This window comes from Pseudophryne corroboree, chromosome 4 (genome assembly GCF_028390025.1).
Source record: "Pseudophryne corroboree isolate aPseCor3 chromosome 4, aPseCor3.hap2, whole genome shotgun sequence".
Lineage (NCBI taxonomy): Eukaryota > Metazoa > Chordata > Amphibia > Anura > Myobatrachidae > Pseudophryne > Pseudophryne corroboree.
Window position 1 is genome coordinate 57770282 of NC_086447.1, and position 25990 is coordinate 57796271.

The 25990-nt window shown below is 49.7% G+C and overlaps 1 protein-coding gene and 1 long non-coding RNA gene across 3 annotated transcripts in view; one reads left to right on the top strand and one right to left on the bottom strand.

The window, feature by feature from the left end:
- KIF13B (kinesin family member 13B) overlaps positions 1-24968 on the bottom strand; it is a 253470-nt gene extending 228502 nt beyond the window's left edge. The window contains exon 1 of one of the 2 annotated variants that reach the window (XM_063915075.1): positions 24824-24967. In XM_063915075.1, coding sequence (XP_063771145.1) covers positions 24824-24965 — 142 coding nt within the window. In that variant the 5' untranslated portion in view covers positions 24966-24967. Of the gene's footprint in view, positions 1-24823 lie in introns of both variants that reach the window. The other variant, XM_063915076.1, reaches the window with a different exon arrangement.
- A 27-nt stretch (positions 24969-24995) lies between these two features.
- Positions 24996-25990, top strand: part of LOC134908870 (uncharacterized) — a 112212-nt gene continuing 111217 nt past the window's right edge. Inside the window, exon 1 of the long non-coding RNA XR_010175812.1 lies at positions 24996-25090. This is a non-coding gene — a long non-coding RNA (uncharacterized LOC134908870). The remainder of the gene's footprint in view (positions 25091-25990) is intronic.

Consider the following 25990-nt stretch of genomic DNA (forward strand, 5'->3'; position numbering starts at 1 on the left):
TTAAAGCCCGGACCACGTCCAGCGACGCTTCTCCCGCAGATAGTCCCGATACCTGAAAAGCGGGGACTACAATCTCTTCATTCAGGTGAAATTTTGATACTACCTTTGGAAGATAGCTAGATCTCGTTCTGAGAACTGCTCTGTTTGGAAAAAAAACTTAGGAAAGGAGACTTACATGATAATGCTCCCAAATCTGACACTCTTCTGGCTGACGCCATTGCCAGTAAAAAAAGAACTTTAACCGTTAACCACTTAAGATCCGCTCTCTCAAGTGGTTCAAACAAAGGACCCTGGAGAAATTTAAAAACTAAATTCAACTCCCAGGGAGCTGCAGGAGGAACAAATGGAGGTTGAATATGTACTACTCCTTGGAAAAACGTACGTACATCCTGTAGGTCAGTAATCTTCTGCTGAAACCATACAGTCAATGCTGAGACTTGCACCCTCAAGGAAGCAACCTTCAACCCTTTATCCAATCCTGCCTGCAGGAAATCCAAAATTCTAGCTACTTTAAAGGATCTCTGATTGTCATTTTTTCCAGAACACCAATGAATATAGGCTTGCCATATTCTATGATACACACGGGCCGAAGAATGCTTTCTTGCTCTAAGCATGGTTTGGATTACTTGCTTTGAAAAACCTTTAGCCTCTAAGATAGAGATTTCAACAGCCACGCCGTCAAAGACAGGCGATCCAGATGACTGTGACAGCAAGGACCCTGCATTAACAGATCTGGACGTTGAGGGAGCAGTATCGGTGCTTCCACGGACATTCTCAACAGATCTGTGTACCAATGCCTTCTTGGCCAAGCTGGAGCTATTAGAATTATGGCTCCTTTTGCCTGTTTTATCTTTCTTACCACTCTGGGTAACAGAGATATCGGAGGGAACAGATATGCCAGCTGAAACCTCCATTCTGACAGTGCATCTACCAGGACCGCTCCTGGGTCCCTTGTTCTTGATCCGTACCTCGGAACTTTGTTGTTTAGACGAGACGCCATAAGGTCTATCTCTGGTAGACCCCATCTGTTCACCAGTGTCTGAAACACTTCTGGGTGTAGCGCCCATTCGGTTTCCTGAATGGTGTGCCGACTGAGAAAATCTGCTTCCCAATTTAGTACACCCGGGACAAATACTGCTGACAATGCTGGGAGATGGAGTTCTGCCCATTTTAGAATGGGGGTTACTTCCTCCATCAGACTCTTGCTGTGAGTTCCTCCTTGATGATTGAGGTATGCTACTGCCGTCGCATTGTCTGAGCGGATCTGGACTGGTCTTCCTTGTAGATTGTCCTTTGCCTGAACCAGAGCCAAGTAAATGGCTCTTATTTCTAACAGATTTATCGGCAGGCGACTTTCCCTTGCGGTCCATTTTCCCTGGAACCATAGGCTTCCGAGTACCGCCCCCCAGCCTTGCAGGCTGGCATCTGTAGTCAGGACTTGCCACTCTTTTATCCAAAAGGGTCTCCCCTTGATTAAATGGTCTGTCTGTAGCCACCATGCTAGAGACCTTTTTACATTTACTGGAATCTTTATCATCTGCTTCTTTATTGTTTGATGATTTCCGTTCCATTTAGTCAAAATGAGATGCTGCAACGGTCTGGAGTGGAATTGCGCATATTCCACCATGTCGAAGGTTGATACCATCAGACCCAACAGTCGCATTGCTGCATGGACTGACATTGTGTGGGCTTGCAACGCTTCCTGAGCCATGACCTGCACCTGGACTATTTTTTTCTCTGGTAAGAGAACTCTCTGTAGGTCTGAATCCAATATGGCTCCCAAATGAACCATCCGCTGTGACGGATTCAGGGACGACTTCTCCCAATTTATGAGCCACCCGTGTCTCTGTAAACAAACTATCGTCTGTTGGAGATGGCTCAACAGTAAATCTTGCGACTGTGCTAAGATTAATAGGTCATCTAGGTATGGGAATATTCTTATCCCCTACTTGCGCAGACAAGCTGCCATAACCACCATGATCTTGTTAAACACCCTGGGTGCTGTAGCTAGCCCGAAGGGCAAAGCTTGGAACTGGAAGTGTTCCTTGAGGATGGCAAACCTAAGGTAACACTGATGTGATAGTGCTATAGGCACATGCAGGTAAGCATCCCGTACATCCAGAGATACCATATAATCTCCCGGTTCCATAGCCAACATTATGGAGCGTAACGTCTCCATGTGGAACTTCGGGATCCATATGTAGTTGTTCAACATCTTCAGATTTAGAATTGGTCGATATGACCCATTTGGTTTTTGGATTAGAAACAGATTGGAGTAATACCCCTGTCCCTTTTGTGATGGAGGTACTGTGACAATCACACCTGACTGCAGTAATTTTTGGACTGCTTCTTGCAGGGCATTGGCCTTCGACTCTATACGAGACGGGCTGGTGCAAAAAAATCTTTGAGGAGGCTGCCTCCTGAATGGGAACCCATACCCCTGAGATACTACCTTCTGCACCCAGGCATCTGCTGTTGACTGTTGCCATATGAGTGCAAATTGCAGGAGTCGGCCCCCAACCCTGGAATCCTCCAGGCGGAGGCCCGTCTCTTCAGGCTGAGTGTTTCTGTTCAGGTTTGGAAGCTGGCTTCTTGCTAGCCCACTGCTTCCTACCCCTGGATTTAAACTGGGGTTGTTTAGGCTCCTCTTTAGCTTTCGCTTTGCCAGCGAAATGAGCGAAATTTTAAACCCTTGGACTTAGGGTTATAGGTAGCCGGAAATCTGACCTTTTTCGATTCAGCCTCTGACTCTAGGATATCCGATAAGGGTTTTCCAAATAATATATTACCCACGAAAGGCAATGCTTCCAATTCTTTCTTGGACTCCGCATCTGCCTTTCAGGTCCGTAGCCAAACTGCTCTGCGAGCGACTACTGCCAGGGCTGAAGCTTTAGAAGCAACAGTGCCAACATCAATAGCTGCTTCTTCTAAATACTGGGCAGATTGTCTTAAACGGCAAAGACGATCCTCTTGCTCCCTAGTAGGAGAGGGGATGTCATTCTCTAGTTCCTCTATCCATTCGCCCATTGCCTTTGCTACCCAGGCCGAAGCCATAGCAGGTCTTACCACTGCACCTACAAGAGAAAAAATATTTTTCAATAGGCTCTCTACGCTTCTGTCTGTGACATCATTCAAAGAGGTAGATGACAGTGGTAAAGCAGATTTATGCACGAGTCGCAGAACATGTGCATCTACTTTTGGAGGAACTTCTCTCTTCGAACAATCTCCAGCAGGAAATGGATAATAAGAATCCCATCTCTTAGGAATCTTATACTTTTTACTGGGCGCTGCCCAAGACTCATCCATAATTTCCGTCAACTCATCTGACGCTGGAAATTCAGCCTTCACTGACTTTGTTCGTTTGAATACAGGTGCTTTTGCTTTTAACGCTGTCTTGGCTGGTTCTTCCAGAGAAAGTACAGCCTTCACTGCATTAATGAGTTCAGCTACATCATCTGAACTAAAGCTCTGCGACTGATCATCATACGGAGTTGACTCTATTGTTTCCGCATCATCATCCGATGTATCATCTTGTGTAGTCTGCCATACAGACGTATCTGTCTTAGTCTTACCTGCCCCTTGGTTGCTTGTAGAAGCTACTGGAACCAAACCATAGGAAGGGAGCTGCATGTATGGGTTCATAGTGTAACCTAACCCTTGAGGTGGTGCTACCGGAGCTAACCTGTCCGCTATTGAAGACAGAGTCTTTGCGAACATATTCCATGGTGGCTCTGTTGGTGGTTGAACTAACTCCTGTTTTTTACTTCGCTGAAAAGCGAAACAGTTTGCACACAAACCCTCATAAGTGACCAATTGATTCATATCAATTACCCCTGACTTACAAGATAAGCATGTTAGGGCTATGGGAGTGCTTGACAAATTCTCCTCATCACTTTTGCCGCTCACAGACATTTTTTCTGATATTGACTACACAATTTTGTGACTGAACCACACCCTATAATCAGTATATAGAGGTGAAATCAATCTGACCACAGTGCACCTGATTTGAGGGTCAGAACAGGACTGACATTACACAGAAAAGTCAGCACGCATACTAGCAGTCAGTCACATGTTAAAGCATTAGACATTGTCATATGAGAATACAACCTCCATAATAACTTACCAACATAAGTAGGAAAATTGTACTTCTGTTTAACTGGTTCTTTTTTTCAACATAACATGCAGAAAACACAGTAATATACAGGTCTCATATGCAATAGGTACTAAAAATTAACAATGCAAACTAAGAAGTAGAAGGAATTTTTAGTACTGTATACCCTGCCTCCAGAGAGCGGGATACAGGGAGACTCACCACACTTCCATATCCAAGCAAAGACGCTCGTAAGACGCTGAGTGGATTCAGACGCTACTGGTGTACACTGCCGCTCTTGGTAACTGATATCGGACACGGACGCTCACCAACGGACACGGACGCTGAGCGACTCCACGTGCATGCAGACGCTAAAGGCCTGCGACACGGTCTGGGCGGGTTTATATCCAGTGTACACAACCGCAGCGTCTAAGCTGCGACCGAGTACCCTCGTGGTAGCGTCTGAGCCGGAAGTGAGGTCATTTAGTTCATGAAACGAGAGACACGCGGGAACTGGACATGAACTCGGAGGAGGGACGGCCAGGAGAGCGTCTGAAACCCCCTGTTGACTTAAACTCCCAGGATCGCGGCCTCAACCTAGTCCTAGCGCCTATGATCCCCGGAGCGTAGCGCTGTCACACCGGGATGTTCGGCGCATCAACACACTGTTTGTAGTCTCCCCCAAATCAGTGTAGCTGTGTCCTGACCTCTCTAGTAAGAGGAAGTCCATAGACTCACCGTCTCCCCATGCTCCGGCCACAGCCTGGTTACGTCTGCTGGACCTGCTAGAACATCCGACACAGACGCCCGTCGAGACAGCACTGTACCGCGGAGGTAAGCGTTGTTGCGACCCGGTGGGGAGTTGTTGGAGCGACTCTTTCTAATATGCGTTTAAGACGCTGCTAAGAGAAGTCGCTCAAAAACCAAAACAGTAAGTCTATAAAAATAAATTAATGAAAACTTAAGGCTGCTTTCACAGCAGCCCTGTGACCATGCGGCTTCCTGCCGCACCAAGCAAAAAACTGATCTGACTGAGTCAGTGGGCGGGACTATATAGTGGAGGCCCCAATGCATCCTGGGAGGCCAGAAAGCTCGTGACCGTGTTGGTGCCATTTTCGCTGTCGCTCGACAATATCCCAATGTTATCCTGTGGATAATCCTGTGGACCCAGCCAGAGAAAATTTGCTTTCTTATAGCAAGCTCAGGAGAGCTCACTAAACAGCACCCAGCTCGTCCGGGCACAGATTCAGCACAGTGCGCTATATAAATAACTGGTAATAAATAAATATCACTCATCTCCTGATATACTCTGTGCTGCTGGGGGACTCTGCTCCTCCCACTATATAACTCAGTCTGTGGCTTCCTGCTGCCACCATTCCCCTCCTCATATAATGTCAATGCCCCTGTCACATGCAGCCCTGTCCTCACTGACACATCACTCATCTCCTGATATACTCTGTGCTGCTGGGGACCCTGCTCCTCCCACTATATAACTCTCAGTCTGTGGTTTCCTGCTGCCTCCATTCCCCTCCTCACATCATATCACTGCCCCTGTCACATGCAGCCCTGTCCTCACTGTCACATCACTCATATCCTGATATACTCTGTGCTGCTGGGGATCCTGCTCCTCCCACTATATAACTCTCAGTCTGTGGCTTCCTGCTGCCTCCATTCCCCTCCTCACATCATGTCACTGCCCCTGTCACATGCAGCCCTGTCCTCACTGACACATCACTCATCTCCTGATATACTCTGTGCTGCTGGGGATCCTGCTCCTCCCACTATATAACTCTCAGTCTGTGGCTTCCTGCTGCCACCATTCCCCTCCTCATATAATGTCAATGCCCCTGTCACATGCAGCCCTGTCCTCACTGACACATCACTCATCTCCTGATATACTCTGTGCTGCTGGGGACCCTGCTCCTCCCACTATATAACTCTCAGTCTGTGGTTTCCTGCTGCCTCCATTCCCCTCCTCACATCATATCACTGCCCCTGTCACATGCAGCCCTGTCCTCACTGTCACATCACTCATATCCTGATATACTCTGTGCTGCTGGGGATCCTGCTCCTCCCACTATATAACTCTCAGTCTGTGGCTTCCTGCTGCCTCCATTCCCCTCCTCACATCATGTCACTGCCCCTGTCACATGCAGCCCTGTCCTCACTGACACATCACTCATCTCCTGATATACTCTGTGCTGCTGGGGATCCTGCTCCTCCCACTATATAACTCTCAGTCTGTGGCTTCCTGCTGCCTCCATTCCCCTCCTCACATCATGTCACTGCCCCTGTCACTGCCCCTGCCACATGCAGCCCTGTCCTCACTGACACATCACTCATCTCCTGATATACTCTGTGCTGCTGGGGATCCTGCTCCTCCCACTATATAACTCTCAGTCTGTGGCTTCCTGCTGCCTCCATTCCCCTCCTCATATAATGTCACTGCCGCTGTCACATGCAGCCCTTTCCTCACTGACACGTCACTCATCTCCTGATATACTCTGTGCTGCTGGGGACCCTGCTCCTCCCACTATATAACTCTCAGTCTGTGGATTCCTGCTGCCTCCATTCCCCTCCTCTCATCATGTCACTGCCCCTGTCACATGCAGCCCTTTCCTCACTGACACGTCACTCATCTCCTGATATACTCTGTGCTGCTGGGCACCCTGCTCCTCCCACTATATAACTCAGTCTGTGGCTTCCTGCTGCCTCCATTCCCCTCCTCACATCATGTCACTGCCCGGTCACATGCAGCCCTGTCCTCACTGACACATCACTCATCTCCTGATATACTCTGTGCTGCTGGGGATCCTGCTCCTCCCACTATATAACTCTGTCTGTGGCTTCCTGCTGCCTCCATTCCCCTCCTCACATCATGTCACTGCCCCTGTCACATGCAGCCCTGTCCTCACTGACACATCACTCATATCCTGATATACTCTGTGCTGCTGGGGACCCTGCTCCTCCCATTATATAACTTTCAGTCTGTGGCTTCCTGCCGAGTCCATTCCCCTCCTCACATCATGTCACTGCCCCGGTCACATGCAGCTCTGTCCTCACTGACACATTACTCATCTCCTGATATACTCTGTGCTGCTGGGGATCCTGCTCCTCCCACTATATAACTCTCAGTCTGTGGCTTCCTGCTGCCTCCATTCCTCTCCTCACATCATGTCACTGCCCCTGTCACATGCAGCCCTGCCCTCACTGACACATCACTCATCTCCTGATATACTCTGTGCTGCTGGGGGATCCTGCTCCTCCCACTATATAACTCTCAGTCTGTGGCTTCCTGCTGCCTCCATTCCCCTCTCACATCATGTCACTGCCCGTCACATGCAGCCCTGTCCTCACTGACACATCACTCATCTCCTGATATACTCTGTGCTGCTGGGGACCCTGCTCCTCCCACTATATAACTCTGTCTGTGGCTTCCTGCTGCCTCCATCCCCCTCCTCACATCATGTCACTGCCCGTCACATGCAGCCCTGTCCTCACTGACACATCACTCATCTCCTGATATACTCTGTGCTGCTGGGGACCCTACTCCTTCCACTATATAACTCTCAGTCTATGGCCTCCTGCTGCCTCCATTCCCCTCCTCACATCATGTCACTGCCCCTGTCACATGCAGCCCTGTCCTCACTGACACATCACTCATCTCCTGATATACTCTGTGCTGCTGGGGACCCTACTCCTTCCACTATATAACTCTCAGTCTGTGGCTTCCTGCTGCCTCCATTCCCCTCCTCACATCATGTCACTGCCCCTGTCACATGCAGCCCTGTCCTCACTGACACATCACTCATCTCCTGATATACTCTGTGCTGCTGGGGACCCTGCTCCTTCCACTATATAACTCTCAGTCTGTCTTCCTGCTGCCTCCATTCCTCTCCTCACATCATGTCACTGCCCCTGTCACATGCAGCCCTGTCCTCACTGACACATCACTCATCTCCTGATATACTCTGTGCTGCTGGGGACCCTACTCCTTCCACTATATAACTCTCAGTCTGTGGCTTCCTGCTGCCTCCATTCCCCTCCTCACATCATGTCACTGCCCCTGTCACATGCAGCCCTGTCCTCACTGACACATCACTCATCTCCTGATATACTCTGTGCTGCTGGGGACCCTGCTCCTTCCACTATATAACTCTCAGTCTGTGGCTTCCTGCTGCCTCCATTCCTCTACTCACATCATGTCACTGCCCCTGTCACATGCAGCCCTGTCCTCACTGACACATCACTCATCTCCTGATATACTCTGTGCTGCTGGGGACCCTGCTCCTCCCACTATATAACTCTCAGTCTGTGGCTTCCTGCTGCCTCCATTCCCCTCCTCACATCATGTCACTGCCCCTGTCACATGCAGCTCTGTCCTCACTGACACATCACTCATCTCCTGATATACTCTGTGCTGCTGGGGACCCTGCTTCTCCCACTATATAACTCTCAGTCTGTGGCTTCCTGCTGCCTCCATTCCCCTCCTCACATCATGTCACTGCCCCTGTCACATGCAGCTCTGTCCTCACTGACACATCACTCATCTCCTGATATACTCTGTGCTGCTGGGGACCCTGCTCCTCCCACTATATAACTCTCAGTCTGTGGCTTCCTGCTGCCTCCATTCCTCTCCTCACATCATGTCACTGCCCCTGTCACATGCAGCCCTTTCCTCACTGACACATCACTCATCTCCTGATATACTCTGTGCTGCTGGGGACCCTGCTCCTCCCACTATATAACTCTCAGTCTGTGGCTTCCTGCTGCCTCCATTCCCCTCCTCACATCATGTCACTGCCCCTGTCACATGCAGCCCTTTCCTCACTGACACGTCACTCATCTCCTGATATACTCTGTGCTGCTGGGGACCCTGCTCCTCCCACTATATAACTCTCAGTCTGTGGCTTCCTGCTGCCTCCATTCCTCTCCTCACATCATGTCACTGCCCCTGTCACATGCAGCCCTGTCCTCACGTGGTATTACTGCACTCTATTGCGCCATAGCTCCCGGCCAGCACCGCATCAATATCAGTGGAGAGTGGAAATCTTCCACAGGAGTCAGAACAGCGGATGGGTGGGATAGAAGGGAGAGCTGGAAAGCGGGTTCTGGGTCTGTGGAGTAAAAGGGAGGACTCTAGAGAAAGGGGAGAGAAGGGGAAAGGGGCTCATTCCCATAATGTTTGGCTGTAAGGGAAGATCTAATGCAAATCAGCCCAGCGACTACCGTTTTTGCTTTTACCCATATTCAGACTTTTTTTTTGTTTGTTTGTTGCCGTCTGACACAATTGACAGTTTTCAAAAATCAAGACCAAAGCCACCAGGGGGGAATGGGATTGCAGTGCGTAGAGCTGCTGTGATGTCATCACACACAGCATTCACTGTGGAGGCTGCACTTTGCATGTGGGAAATAGCATTCAGCCGCCAATTTTGCGTGCCTAGGTAATGCATACCAAGCTCATGCTGAGACAGACCGCATACCTGTGCTTCTGTGCCAAATATGGAGGTAGACCAGGTAACACACAAGTGACTGCGGATCAGTGCAGTAAGAGATCTCTGAAATAACTGCAAGCACACAGATGTCACATGCAATGCGTTCGTCCGGCTTCAGGAACTGTACGATACAGTGAATGACGACGGCACTATTTCAGCCTACAACGAACCCAAACCTAACCCGAAGTACAGCCTAAACTTAATTGCATGTGTGTCGACATTGTTCCTGTGGACATGTCAGCACTGCGGAGGTCAACACATTATCAGCCGACACTCTAAGTAAGTGGACATTCTGATTTCAGACACATTGACTGGAACCCAGCTGCAGGCTGCACGGAGAACGGCTTTATCTCCGGGTATTATAAGACAAGCGGTCATATAATAACCTATTGCGCTGTGACGGCGGCCGTCTGCTTTGGTCCACAGCTCTGTAGCGCTGCAGAAACAGCTTGCACATCCGTAGGATAAATTACATGCACGCGAGCCTACGCCATGCGTGCAACCCCAGATGATGCTTCACAATGGGGGTCATTCCGAGTTGATCGCTCACTGCCGATTTTCGCAGCGCAGAGATCAGGTGAAAAAACTGCATTTCTGCGCATGCGTATGCTCCACAATGCGCACGCGCGTCGTACGGGTACAAAGCCCGTTGTGGTTGTGCACAGTTTCTAGCGAAGTTTTTCTTCGCACTGACGGCCGTAAGAAGATCGACAGGATGGGGGCGTTTCTGGGTGTCAACTGAATGTTTTCAGGGAGTGTTTGGAAAATCGCAGGTGTGTCTGAAAAAACGCAGGCGTGTCTGGGCGGTCGCTGGGCAGGTGTGTGACGTCAAATCCGGACACGAATAGGCTGAAGTGATCGCAAGCGCTGAGTAGGATCAGAGCTACTCTGAAACGGCACAATCTTTTTTTGTAGAGCTCGGCTGCACAAGCGTTCGCACTTCTGCTAAGCTAAAATACACTCCCCAGTGGGCGGCGGCATAGCGTTTGCACAGCTGCTAAAACTAGCTAGCGAGCAATCAACTCGGAATGACCCCCAATATCTCAAGTTAAATACACGTTAATGGCGTAAACCCTTCAATTAATATCATTTTCTTGGCCTTAAGTAAACCTCTATGGCAGTGTGTGGTGCCTGAAAGAGGCCATCAAAACAAAAACAGTGTACCATGGATGCACTTATAGGTTTCATTTGCACCATGAGCACCGGGCTGCAGTAGTGGGAGCCAAGTACAAGATCTGTTGGAATCCAGGTAACATTCCTCGCAGGTGGGGAGGGATCAGAATGTGTATAAATCCTGGCAGGTGGCCGACACATTCAGCGCTGCTGAGCACCTAACCTGCAGGCCTCGGAGGACAAGCATGGAAGCCCAGCTCTGGAGGGTATCTCGCTCACCATCATCCCACTGTTGTGTCCTCACTGCATCTTTGTAAGCTCCCTGTGTGTTCAAAGGCTGTGCTCACCTAAGACTGCTCCTATAGTCGAAGTGCAAGTTCCCAGTGACTTCCCACAGTAAACACTCCAAACAAACATCGATTTACAGCGTGCTGTCAGCTGACACCTAATTGAGCTGGAATAAGAGACAAAAGTTGCAGATTCTTAACAGCTGTAAATCTACACCCTTCTCCCAGCAGTGACTGCTCAGCCCCACAATGCAGCAGCAGAGGTCTGACAGCAGGATTCACGCACAACTGTGCCAGGCTCCCCTCTATTACAACACGGGACAGAGCAAGCGTGCCAGGCTCCCCTCTATTACAGTACATTACAGAGCAAGCGTGCCAGGTTCCCCTCTATTACAACACAGGACAGAGCAAGCGTGCCTGGCTCCCCTCTATTACAACACGGGACAGAGCAAGCATGCCAGGCTCCCCTCTATTACAACACGGGACAGAGCAAGCGTGCCAGGCTCCCCTCTATTACAACACGGGACAGAGCAAGCGTGCCAGGCTCCCATCTATTACAGTACATAACAGAGCAAGCGTGCCAGGCTCCCCTCTATTACAGGACAGAGCAAGCGTGCCAGGCTACCCTCTATTACAGTACATTACAGAGCAAGCGTGCCAGGCTCCCCTCTATTACAACACAGGACAGAGCAAGCGTGCCAGGCTCCCCTCTATTACAACACAGGACAGAGCAAGCGTGCCAGGCTCCCCTCTATTACAGTACATTACAGAGCAAGTGTGCCAGGCTCCCCTCTATTACAGCACGGGACACAGCAAGTGTGCCAGGCTCCCCTCTATTACAACACGGGACAGAGCAAGCGTGCCAGGCTCCCCTCTATTACAGTACGGGACAGAGCAAGCATGCCAGGCTTCCGTCTATTCCAGTCCGGGACAGAGCAAGCGTGCCAGGCTCCCCTCTGTTACAGTACGGGACAAAGCAAGCGTGTCAGGCTCCCCTCTATTACAGTACAGGACAGAGCAAGAGTGTCAGGCTCCCCTCTATTACAGTACAGGACAGAGCAAGCGTGCCAGGCTCCCCTCTATTACAGTACAGGACAGAGCAAGCGTGCCAGGCTCCCCTCTATTACAGGACAGGACAGAGCAAGCGTGCCAGGCTCCCCTCTATTACAGGACAGGACAGAGCAAGCGTGCCAGGCTCCCCTCTATTACAGGACAGGACAGAGCAAGCGTGCCAGGCTCCCCTCTATTACAGGACAGGACAGAGCAAGCGTGCCAGGCTCCCCTCTATTACAGGACAGAGCAAGCATGCCAGGCTCCCCTCTGTTACAGTACAGGACAGAGCAAGCGTGCCAGGCTCCCCTCTATTACAGGACAGGACAGAGCAAGCGTGCCAGGCTCCCCTCTGTTACAGGACAGGACAGAGCAAGCGTGCCAGGCTCCCCTCTGTTACAGTACAGGACAGAGCAAGCGTGCCAGGCTCTCCTCTGTTACAGGACAGGACAGAGCAAGCGTGCCAGGCTCCCCTCTATTACAGTACACGACAGAGCAAGCGTGCCAGGCTCCCCTCTATTACAGTACACGACAGAGCAAGCGTGCCAGGCTCCCCCCTATAAGAGTACAAAGCAAGCGTGCCAGGCTCCCCTCTGTTACAGGACAGGACAGAGCAAGCGTGCCAGGCTCCCCTCTGTTACAGGACAGGACAGAGCAAGCGTGCCAGGCTCCCCTCTGTTACAGTACAGGACAGAGCAAGCGTGCCAGGCTCCCCTCTATTACAGGACAGGACAAGCGTGCCAGGCTCCCCTCTATTACAGGACAGGACAGAGCAAGCATGCCAGGCTCCCCTCTATTACAGGACAGAGCAAGCGTGCCAGGCTCCCCTCTGTTACAGTACAGGACAGAGCAAGCATGCCAGGCTCCCCTCTATTACAGTACAGGACAGAGCAAGCGTGCCAGGCTCCCCTCTGTTACAGGACAGGACAGAGCAAGCGTGCCAGGCTCCCCTCTGTTACAGGACAGGACAGAGCAAGCGTGCCAGGCTCCCCTCTGTTACAGGACAGGACAGAGCAAGCGTGCCAGGCTCCCCTCTGTTACAGGACAGGACAGAGCAAGCGTGCCAGGCTCCCCTCTGTTACAGGACAGGACAGAGCAAGCGTGCCAGGCTCCCCTCTGTTACAGGACAGGACAGAGCAAGCGTGCCAGGCTCCCCTCTGTTACAGGACAGGACAGAGCAAGCGTGCCAGGCTCCCCTCTATTACAGTACAGGACAGAGCAAGCGGGCCAGGCTCCCCTCTATTACAGGACAGGGCAAGCGTGCCAGGCTCCCCCCTATAAGAGTACAAAGCAAGCGTGCCAGGCTCCCCTCTGTTACAGGACAGGACAGAGCAAGCGTGCCAGGCTCCCCTCTGTTACAGGACAGGACAGAGCAAGCGTGCCAGGCTCCCCTCTGTTACAGGACAGGACAGAGCAAGCGTGCCAGGCTCCCCTCTGTTACAGGACAGGACAGAGCAAGCGTGCCAGGCTCCTCTCTGTTACAGGACAGGACAGAGCAAGCGTGCCAGGCTCCCCTCTGTTACAGGACAGGACAGAGCAAGCGTGCCAGGCTCCCCTCTATTACAGGACAGGACAGAGCAAGCTTGCCAGGCTCCCCTCTATTACAGGACAGGACAGAGCAAGCTTGCCAGGCTCCCCTCTATTACAGGATAGGACAGGACAGGGCAAGCTTGCCAGGCTCCCCTCTATTACAGGACAGGACAGGGCAAGCTTGCCAGGCATCTCTAACAGCACGGGTTCACCAAGTTCCAGTCTATTGCAGCTCTCGGCAGAGTAAGAGCACCAGGCTCCCATCCACTGCAGCAATGGGCAGAGTGCCAGGCTCCCATCCACTGCAGAAATGGGCAGAGTGCCAGGCTCCCATCCACTGCAGCACCGGGCACAGTGCCAGGCTCCCATCCACTGCAGCACCGGGCACAGTGCCAGGCTCCCATCCACTGCAGCACCGGGCACAGTGCCAGGCTCCCATCCACTGCAGCACCGGGCACAGTGCCAGGCTCCCATCCACTGCAGCACCGGGCACAGTGCCAGGCTCCCATCCACTGCAGCACCGGGCACAGTGCCAGGCTCCCATCCACTGCAGCACCGGGCACAGCGCCAGCCTCCCATCCACTGCAGCACCGGGCACAGCGCCAGGCACCCATCCACTGCTGCACTGGGCACAGTGCCAGGCACCCATCCACTGGGCACAGTGCCAGGCACCCATCCACTGCAGTACTGGGCACAGCACCAGGCTCCCATCCACTGCTGCACTGGGCAGAATGAGAATGCCAGGCTCCTGTCTATTACAGGGCACAGCAAAGCTGCCATGGTTCCTCTCTATTGCAGTGTTGAGTCTGACACGTATAAGACGGTAAACTTTAAAAGGCACCACCCCCTCCCCCTCCATATTACTTCCCTTAGCACAGATCAGGAGTGCTCTGCGGGGAGAAGGGGATATGCGAGCAAGAAAAAGCAAATAACGCAACAGAACAGGCGACACCGATAGTATTATATTATATCCAAGCAACAGAATAGCCTGGCGGCCGGTTTGCGGTCACAAAGTCTGCGACCAAAATGTCGACATTCATAACGACACAGTTAAATGTCAACATCAAGTCATCACCTGCAGAACGTCAACAATGTCATAACGTCGGTTTTGTGTTAGCATTAGGCAGTGGTTCCCAAACTTTTTTGAATCACGACGACGCCATAGAGTACTAAGAGTTTTTCACGGCACCCCTAGGCCAAACGTTTCTTATTGAGAAATTCTGATTTCTTTTTTTTGTGGATAAGTAAATTGTGTTTATATACCATCCTCAGGTTCCGCTATGTGGGGAGTTCCCCGAGGCGCGTTTTATCAATGCCAGAAAGACTATCTGCCGTACTGCACCCCATGTCATACGTCTTGTTACCTTGGAATTTAATACGATGAAAGTGTCTGGCGATCAAAGCCGCACAGTCATATCAGATATCTAATCCCGGCTTATTATTATAGTGAGGCACGGGGTCACGGCTGAGGTCTAACCTCTATTTCACACCTTGCCTGTGGCAGAATAACAACGGATAGCAGAACTGAATGCCCTAAAAAGTTATTTGGATAAGCTGTAGGGTGAATCATATCGCCTTGAATGGAAAGGGAACTGCAGCCGTAGAGACCACCCCACGCCCGTCAGTGACTGAGACGCGGCAGCAGGCGTTCAACAGGCTCCAAGACTGTCAAACCCATACAAGTTCCATAGGCTTTTTTATTTTATTGGTTATTATTCCATTTAGGTGTGAAAACTCCAGTAACACGCCAGGCACGGCTCTGCAGTTGAAGTATGTTTTTGATGATCAAGGCTGATTTAAGTTTTCTATTATTATTATTTTTTTTTTTTAAATTAACGTCAGATGTCACTTTGACTAAAGGTCATAAAAATACTTCTATAGAGGCCACCGAGGCCCAAACGGAACAGGCAGCCTTGTTTCAAAGTAAGCTGAAGTCTTTCATCTGGGCATGAACTCCACCTGACGCGTAGACTTTAGTTTGGTCGCCAGTAAAACAAATGACAGGCGTCTATTGCAGATAGTGACATGGGGATTAGGACAGCAAGATTCTGTGCAAAAAAAAAAAAAAATGAACTGGTTTAAAGGAAACTGGGACACAATATGGAGTAAAATAAAACAGTAGACATTGGGTCTATTTACTAAGCTTGGAGAGAGAAAAAGTGGACGGAGATAAAGTTCCAGCCAATCAGCTCCTGTCATTTTTCAAACACAGCACATGACCGTTACGAGCTGATTGGCTGGTACTTTCTCTTTCTCCAAGGCTTTGGCCCTCATTCCAAATTGATCGCACGTAGCAACTTTTTGCTGCTGGTGCGAACAACTAATCTCCGCCTATGGGGGAGTGTATTTTAGCTTAGCAGGGATGCGATCTGATATGCTAAAAAAGTTTCCCTCAAAACAAGACTAGCCCTGGACCTACTTACCCTGTGCGACGGATCCAGCGATGCAGGTCCCGGCTTTGACGTCAGATATCCGCCCTCCGTTCTTCTGACCACGCCTGCGTTCTTCTTACCACTCCCCGAAAACAGCTGGAAACGGTGAGTATCCGCCCCGGAACACCTCCCACCTGCCCATCTTCTTGCGATCGCCGCTGCGATCACATTTGTCACTGGCGGCGGCGTTGCCCGCCAGGCACCGACGCACGTGCGCAATGCGTCGCCGCGCATGCGCATTTCCGACCCATTTGCACCGCTGCGTGTGAATGGGTCAGAATGACCCCCTTAGTACATTGACCCCATAGTCCGAAGAAGCAGCGCCCCCTAGGTGCAAATTTATTATGAAAGATGGAAGAAATCTTGGGATAGATTCACTTAAAGCCTCTTAAAAAATAAATAAATAAATAAATAAATAAATAAGTGGCTGTGTTGGCCATAGTAGCCAATCAGATTTGAGCTGTCACTTTCTAGAAGGTACTGGATGAATGAAAGCTAGAATCTGATTGGTTGCTATGAGCAACATCTCCATATTTCCATCTTACAAGTTTTAGTAAATCCACCCCTTTGTCATATGTCTCACCAACAGTAGTCCTTGGATGATTCAATAGTTTTTTGTTTTTTTTGGGGGGGGGGTTGTCTGAAACAAGCACCCTTACGGGTTTTTTTTTTACGCTTCTAAAAATTAAACAACTTTTAGCTATCATTTCTCTATTCTAGAACATTACAGAATCGGATTGGTTGCTATGGGCAACAACTCCACTTATCTGGTTTAGAAGCTTTAACAAATCTCCCCCTTGTAGTTGACATAAAGTAGAATATGGGTGTTTTTGCATTGGCGTCATTTGTTGTGTATTTTCTAAAGTGCCCCTGTCCAGTACAGAATGCCCGTATACAGCGCTTAGTGAATGGTTGGCACTTTAGCAATGCTGGACGGGAATTGTCTTTTGATAAGAGCAAAATATTTTGTTTCACCAAAATACTGACCGGAACCCTAATCATTTATGTATAAAGGTCCATACACACTTAACGATATAATGAGCGACGTCGCTCATTTTCCCCCTCCTTGAGCGACGTCGCTCATTATATCGTTAAGTGTGTATGCCGCCAGCGACGACCGATGCGCGGCCCCGCGGGTCGGCAACGATCGTCGCTGTCGGTCAGGCATGCATGAAGGATGTGGACTGTCGTCCACGACCTTCTTGCAGGGCTGGCGGGGGCGTGACGTCACTGAGCGATATGAGCGGTCATATCGCTCAGTGCGTACAGGCGGCCGCCGACCGGCCGGCCCGGGAGGGGGAAACGTTAGACGATGTCGCTCACAGAGCGACATCGTCTAATGTGTATGAGCCTTTAGAGGCAGATCCAATTATCGGCGGTGTTACTATGCAGCTAAATCCCAGAGGGAGCATTTGCTGCAGATTTGTCCTTGCAGCCCCTGAGGTTGCGCGGAAATATCTGCGTTAAGTGCACCCTCTGGCTTCTGATTGACTGCTCAGGGCAGAGCAATTAACTGCGGGTAAACCCTGTGGCTGATTAAATTCTCTCCTAAATCTGGTATTTGTAAACATTATAAATGTTGTTTTCAAGCTTATGCCAAACCTCTCGTATAGGGATATTGAAAAAGAATAAATCAGTTTTGGCCTCTACCCCTCAATCTTCATAAGGACCTTACACAACAGCCTGCCACACTAGATAATAGTTCTGCATTCAATCCAGGGCTCCGGTAAACTGGTTGTAAGGGTGCAGATTTTGTCAAACAAGTTGGTCAATTTTGCCAAACTTGGCCCCAAACGGACAGATCAATCATCAGCTACCAACGGGATGATCATGGCTTTCTCATGGTGAAAGCTGTACAGGCCGATTGCGATTGGTCCTTGTGTCACGGACACGAAACCGCTTCCAAATCTCGCTGTTCCGTAGCTGAAATGAGCTGACAGAAAAGGTGTCGCAGTGGCCTAATTCCTAAGGATTACAGCAGAATACCTGGCTTTCCCAAGCATTTTTTTTTTTGTAGGAAGCAACACTCAGACAAGGGAGTACCCATGTTCCACACAGCAACAGACTCTACAAAACCACAGGGGGGGGACTTTCAAATAAACCAGTAGAGCACAGGTTCTCAAACTCGGTCCTCAGGACCCCACGCGGTGCATGTTTTGCAGGTCACCTCACAGAATCGCAAGTGAAATAATTCGCTCCACCTGTGGACCTTTTGAAATGTGTCAGTGAGTAATTAATACACCTGTGCACCTACTGGGTTACCTGCAAAACATGCACTGTGTGGGGTCCCGAGGACCGAGTTTGAGAACCTGTGCAGTAGAGAAAAAAACAAGATGATTCACGGACATAGAAGTACTGGATAGAAGAAAACGTTGATCAGCTGGACACTGAGAACATCGGGCCTATTTCAGCATGGATCGCAAAAGCAAAAGTCTTCCTCTAATGGGCAAAACCATGTGCAGTGCAGGTGAGGCAGATGTAACATGTGCAGAGAGAGTAATGGGCCCTACACACTGGCCGACATGACTGCCCGATATGAACGATCTCGTTCATTAATGAACGAGATAATGTTCATATCGTGCAGTGTGGAGGCTCCAGCGATGAACGAAGCGCGGCCCCGCGCTCGTTCATCGCTGGTGCCCCGTCGGCTGTACATGCAGGCCAATATGGACGATCTCGTCCATATTTGCCTGCACTTCAATGCAGCCGGGTAACGGGGGGAGTGAAGAAACTTCAGTCCCCCCGTCACTGCCCCCCCGCCGTCGGGCATCTCGGCGGCGGATCGGCCAGTGTGTAGGGCCTATTAGATTTGGGTGGAGTCTGTTCAAACTGAAATCTAAATTGCAGTGTAAAAATGCCCCCCCCCCCCCCCCCTGCAGTGCACATGGCTTTGCCCATTAGAGATACATTTTGCTTTTGTGATCAGGTCTGAATTAGGCTCATAGTTCTGCCGGACCAGTTTAGGACTCTCCTCGGCTCGCCAACACAACCCTCTGCTTTACTGACCAACGCACTCACGCAAAGAAAATGTAAGCACCGCCCATCGGGGTTCCTGTGCCAGAATACACACAAATAACCCATTACCAGCGGGTGGATAGATGTATCTGATGGTATTTCCACAGGGCTCTGGCTACATGTTCCTTAGCTGACACAAACAGACTTAATCGCAACCCGGACTTGTAAGTCATTTAAGTCTGGTCGCTCCATCCGGCGCCACGCCGTATACAGTATTTACTGACTGACTCACCGTACCGGCCTGTAATACAGTCATTAATTAGGTCTATATATACCTGGAAAATGTCACATAATGAATATGTACATTTAAAAAAAAAAACACCTAAAATTGCTTAATTCTCTCTTACAAGGTATTGATGGATGAACCAATATCCACATAATAAAGCTTCTGTAATACTCAGCACCCAGATATGGTTTTACAGCTTAGATATTAAAACCAAACCTCTATTTTCGCATGACGACCATACATAACACGCTGGTTGCTCTGACAAATCAAGACATTAGATTACTGTATCAGTTGATTGACCAAGACACCTACCAGATGTGCACATATTCTACTCTTTGCGAGAGGTTTCCACAACTTCCAATCCCACTATTTGCATACTTTCAGATTCGTAGCTATCTTCACAAATCATTAGCCACAATGACAGTACAAGACAAAACTGACAATTTGGATGTCGTTCTACAAGCCACACCTAAGGTTCACTATTCTACGGCCTTTCTTTATACGTTTCTCAAAAGAATCATAGACTGGGAAACTACACAATCAGGACTGACTAAATGGGCAGTGGACTTCCCAACTATTACCACATCTGATATGTTCACAGCATTTAACAAAACTCTCTCGTCAGCCTCATATGCTGAAATGAACTACCAAATATTACATCGCTCCTATATTACACCGAAATTACGATTCCAAATGGGTACGGCTCCTGACTCCAAATGTTTTAAATGCGGAGCGCCTGAGGCAGATATATATCACTGTTTTTGGAGCTGTCCTGAAGTCCTCAAGTTCTGGGATTTAGTACAAAACTATGTTAAAAATAAACTGCATATCGATGTGGTGGCCACCCCTGAATGGGCTATTTGGGACGTCCACTGTCAATCTTCAATGCCTGGGTTGTCCCTTGGCCAGCGCAGGCTGTTGACCAAAATAGCAGCTGCAAGCAAAAAGGCTATCCTGTCACAATGGATAGCTACTGATTCATTGTCCCTAACTTTGTTATTGCCAAGGTTATCATACCTATTTCATATGGGGGTCAATTCTATTCGGCAACTAAAGAATAGCGCCGGGAATTAGCTCCCGACGCTATTCAATTCAGCTAAAGTTAAGTCGGCGATGTCACGTTCTCGCCGACTTAACAGGTAGTTTTGTCGGGAGAACGGGCATTCTCCGACTTAACTACCCGGCGCGAGGCTGATTCCCGACAGAATCAGCCTCGCGCCGGCCGCGAGGCAGCACTTTTGTCGGGTTTCTTCTCTCATCCCCCGGGGATGAGAGAAGAATTCCCGACAATTGCGGGCAACTAGTAGCAGAATTGAATAGCGTCGGGAGCTAATTCCCGGCGCTATTCTTTAGTTGCCGAATAGAATTGACCCCATGGAGTGGCTTGAGATGTCTATTGATAAAGAATGTAAAATTGAGAAATTCGTTGATATTTGGCTCCCTTATGTACAGACGCTCGATGATACCATCAAAACCCCCCTTCGACAGGCTGTAAAACTTACCACTTGGTACAATCTTGAATTGCTTATCCTAGGTCACCCCCCTTTCTAGGAATTGTGACACTGACAGTTTGTAACTCTTTTCTTCCTTTGCCTGACCATTGATGCTTATTTTTCTATTGTGCCATGTTGATCCGCTGTTATCACCTTAAGTTGCTGTATACTGTAATATATGCTTATATTTTTTGTGAATGTCCAATAAAATATTTTGAAGAAAAAAAACAAACAAACCTCTAAATAGCCACTACGGGTTCCAGAAACTATTTTTGAACAGTTAACACTGCACCGGTTGTATAAGTAACTTCCGAAGAAGGTTTTATAGTGCCTCAGAGGTATGCACCTCAGCCCCATTACCCCTATATATGTACCATGGGGTATCTCAATGCAGGGGTGATACACACTTACTCAAAAGGCGACCCCTGCTGGAGATTAATGGGACAAGAAGATGCCGCGTGGAGATGACGTCTTCTGATTGGATGGATGCTGTGCTAGACCAATCAGGAACCTGGCTGTCACCTTTGGTGCTTATACGTCATTACTGACCTCTATGAGCCATTGACGTACTTGGGTCTTTATTGGGGAGATGTAACACACCCCAAAAATGAAGCTGAATATAACTTTTATTTGTAAAAGTATTTGGAAAGGATGGACGGGGGAGAACCAGACGAATAATGCACACCAAAACAGGAACTAGCGACATCACTGAGGCACGAGGCACCGGTGAATTGACATTCTGCATTCTCACGAATAATGTCTCGCACATTTGTCTCCGATGGCAGTGTATACACACTTTACTGTGATAAAGCAGTACCAGGCAGTGCGTATTCCAGAGATGTTCTGAATATATGTGATCGTTAAAGAGAATGCCATTATCAGACAATAAAACTCACAACAGAATATGTTGCCGCTATATACATAAAGGTTAGTAAAATACATAACACACAAACACATCAGTTTAGGACGGCCTAGGACAGCCCTAAAAATTGCTCAGATTTTTCTGCACGCTCCCAACAATTATAAATAAGTCGGGATTCATTACACATCACTGTGTGACAGTTTGCAGACACGCAGCTGAATGACGAGCATTGTGAGACACAGCTGAGGTCATGGGGAGTCACCAGCTAGAGGATGTTGGTTCTGCACTGACTGACACGGGAAAATAACCCGGCAAGCACGCCCATTCACAAGAAGCGGACGGTCTCCGCTGTGCACACTTCTGCCCATCGCACTGGTCAGTCACAAGACTTGTGCAGGAGAATACTCTTTATTGCAACAGAAAAATCACCAGGGAGCTGCAGTACCGCCGCTAGCCTGCAAGTGTGAGGGCGCTGTATGCAACTGCTCTCCAGCCCAGAGTCCATGTAGCCAGCAGTGGCTATTACCCTTTCATTACAGAGCTCTTAGTTTAAGCGACACTATTCACATCAGCATATAAAATAAGTGCATACAGGAAATATATATAGGTTAGTAAATAAATAACCAATCTCTTTACATTACTCTTTGGTTTGGTGATATTGCCCAGATACTACAAGAGTGCACTGATAAGATGCAAGACATGGGTATTAGCCAATCCAGTATCAGTTTCACTTTACTGTATACATGGCCATTTGTATATGGATATTAGGGGACTGCAAAAAACATCAAAGTGTCTGCGCCACCAGAGAACGCAAGCCACTGCCCCTCCAGGGAACGCAAGCCACTGCCCCTCCAGGGAACGCAAGCCACTGCCCCTCCAGGGAACGCAAGCCACTGCCCCTCCAGGGAACGCAAGCCACTGGCCCTCCAGGGAACGCAAGCCACTGGCCCTCCAGGGAACGCAAGCCACTGGCCCTCCAGGGAACGCAAGCCACTGTGCCACCAGAATATACCATATCGACACCATGTGCATACACCAATATTCACACCATCTCAGCACAGTGAAAGCACAGTATGGGGTAAAGTGACGGAGATATTCTATTTTTGTAAAACACATTTGTAGCTGTGCATTTCTCTGTGTGGACAAACATCCAGAGCCTGCTTTGCGTAACACCTTGTATGATGTGTGCAATTATCAGAGATGCCGCACAGCTGACACCGCCTCTTACTGACGCCCATTGTGCACGCTGTGAAGCAGGATTCCCCCTCCTCTGCCATCAATGCCCCGAGGCATTTCTCTTAACTCGGATAAAAGCCCTGCGCAACCTGCTGCATATGGACTACAAACCCCAGCATGTCCGACATCAGCCACAGACCCACAAACTGACAACTATACTAGTTTGGCAAGTGCGTAACAGAATCACTCCAAATCCATCCGCCACACACAGTGTTTCAGGTTTCAGTCCTAGCAAGAAGATAGAGCTTCTGAGCCCAGTGACAGGCCACCCGATACGCCATCAGAGGGCCGCACACTGCATGTGGTCTCTATTTCATCAAAGAGAGGGACACCGGTCTGTAATAACGTAACACGCTAATTTGACAATAGCAGGAAGGGAGGAGGGGGCAGCAGGTGAACGCTCAGTGGGCGAGGGGGGACGTGTTCCTTTAACAATGGCACCTGGGAGGACGGGCAGAATGACAGGTGACAAGGCAACGGCTTCACGAGTTCTACATGGTCATCTGGTCTCAACTAATTACATGTAGAAAACAATGGCAGACATTCCGCATGCACCTGTGTAACCAGATCTACGGGCACTGGATTATTTACAGCACCGGGTGACATTACACTGGACACGTGGTTCCCTGGCACATCCCCAGCCCTCATGCTATGGCATTCATCCCTTATCCCTCTCTCATGCCAGGTCCAGGACGTGCTCATAGAGATGTGCCACCTATTAACAGCGCCAGCCAGACAGGGTTACCCCCATCACTGGGAGTCCCAGCAAGGCACACAGGTGAGGGGATGGCAGGCAGTCACACAGCGCATCACTCACACTCCCAGATATCACTCAAGTGTCACTCACAGTCCCAAGTGTCACTCAGCATGGCTGTCACTCACACTCCCTGATATCACCCAAGCGTCACTCACAGTCCGAAGTGTCACTCAGCCAGACTTTTACTCACAGTCCAAAGTGTCACTCACCCAGACTGTCACTCACAAGTGTCACTCGCACTACCAAGTGTCACTCAGCCAGACTGTCACTCACAGACCCAAGTGTCACTCAGCCAGACTGTCACTCGCACTACCAAGTGTCACTCAGCCAGACTGTCACTCGCACTCCCAAGTGTCACTCACAGACCCAAGTGTCACTCACCCAGACTGTCACTCACACTCCCAAGTGTCACTCATAAACCCAAGTGTCACTCACATTCCCAAGTGTCACTCAGCCAGACTGTCACTCACAAGTGTCACTCGCACTACCAAGTGTCACTCAGCCAGACTGTCACTCACACTCCCAAGTGTCACTCATAGACCCAAGTGTCACTCACCCGGACTGTCACTCAATACTCCCAAGTCTCACTCAGCCAGACTGTCACTCACAATCCCAAGTGTTACTCACAGACCCAAGTGTCACTCAGCAGGGCTGTCACTTATTGTCCCAAGTGTCACTCACATACTCAAGTGTCACTCACCATGACTGTCACTCACACTCCCAGACGTCTCCAAGCCAGGCCGTCACTCACACTCCCATGTGTCTCTCAGCAGGACCGTCACTCACACTCCCAAGTGTCACTCACACTCCCAATTGTGACTCAGCCAGACTGTCACTCACACTCCCAATTGTCACTCAGCCAGACTGTCACTCACACTCCCAATTGTCACTCAGCCAGACTGTCACTCACACTTCCAAGTGTCACTCAGCCAGACTGTCACTCACACTTCCAAGTGTCACTCAGCCAGACTGTCACTCACACTCCCAAGTGTCACTCAGCCAGACACACTCACTCCCAATTGTCACTCAGCCAGACACTCACACTCCCAAGTGTCACTCATTGTCCCAAGTGTCACTCACACTCCCATGTGTCTCTCAGCAGGGCTGTCGCTCATTGTCCCAAGTGTCACTCACACTCCCAAGTGTCACTCAGCATGGCTGTCACTCACACTCACAGACGTCTCCAAGCCAGGCCGTCACTCACACTCCCAGGTGTCACTCACACTGGCCGGCTCACCTCGCTTGCTGACCGGCCGGATCCGCACGGCCACCTTCACCTTGGAGTCGCCCATTCCGCTCTCCGGGAGCTCCCAGGACTTTCCCGGACCCAGCCGGCTTCCGTCTCTGTGATGGGGGGCGGCGACCGGGGGGCGGGGCATAGGTCGCTGCGTCATGACGTCACCTTTAAAGAGCAAGCTGTGGTCACATGGTGCAGTAGTGACTGACAGTTACCATGGAGACAGAGGAGCGCGCTCCCCAGCTGCTCACCTGCATACAGAGCACAGTGTGTATATTTTGTATTTATTTATCAGCAGTTCCTTATATAGCAGCATATTCCTGTGCGATTTACAATTAGAACAACAGTAATAGAACAAAACTGGGTAAAAACAGACAGACAGAGAGGTAGGAGGGCCCTGCTTGCAAGCTTACACTCTATCGGAGTGAGGCTGCTGTGGGACTACACATCCCAGCATGGCCTGCCACAGTTTTGCTGTTATGGCATACCAAAACTGTGACAGGACATGCTGGGATGTATAGTTCCACAGCAGCCTACCCCCTGGTCTATACAGTGTGTGTGTATATAAAATCATTGGGGGTTACTCAGGTCCAGTCACTGCTGCTACTTTATGCACAGAGTACCGATGTTGTTTACATTTGCGTGTGTGGAAGACGTAGTCTGTGTGTGCACGAATGGGTCGTGCGATGTTTGGAGGGCCGGGAGGGGGCAGTGACGGGGTCCGTTACCCAAAGTGGAACAGTGTTGCCACCGTTTAGGCGGAGAAAGGAGAACAGGGATCCTGTCGTAGGATGGAGATTTCCTGGCCTTTGCGATGGGCGGCTCCATAGATGCTGTAAGTCACACGATAGTCTCTTTTAGCGATCCGATGCTGCATCCGTCATCTATATGTCCCCATCTACATATACGCGGTGCATGACATAGACGCTGTCCACCATCTACATATACACGGTGCATGACATAGACAATGTCCCCCATCTACATATACGCGGTGCATGACATAGACGCTGTCCCCCATCTACATATACACGGTGCATGACATAGACGCTGTCCACCATCTACATATACACGGTGCATGACATAGACAATGTCTCCCATCTACATATACGCGGTGCATGACATAGACGCTGTCCCCCATCTACATATACACGGTGCATGACATAGACA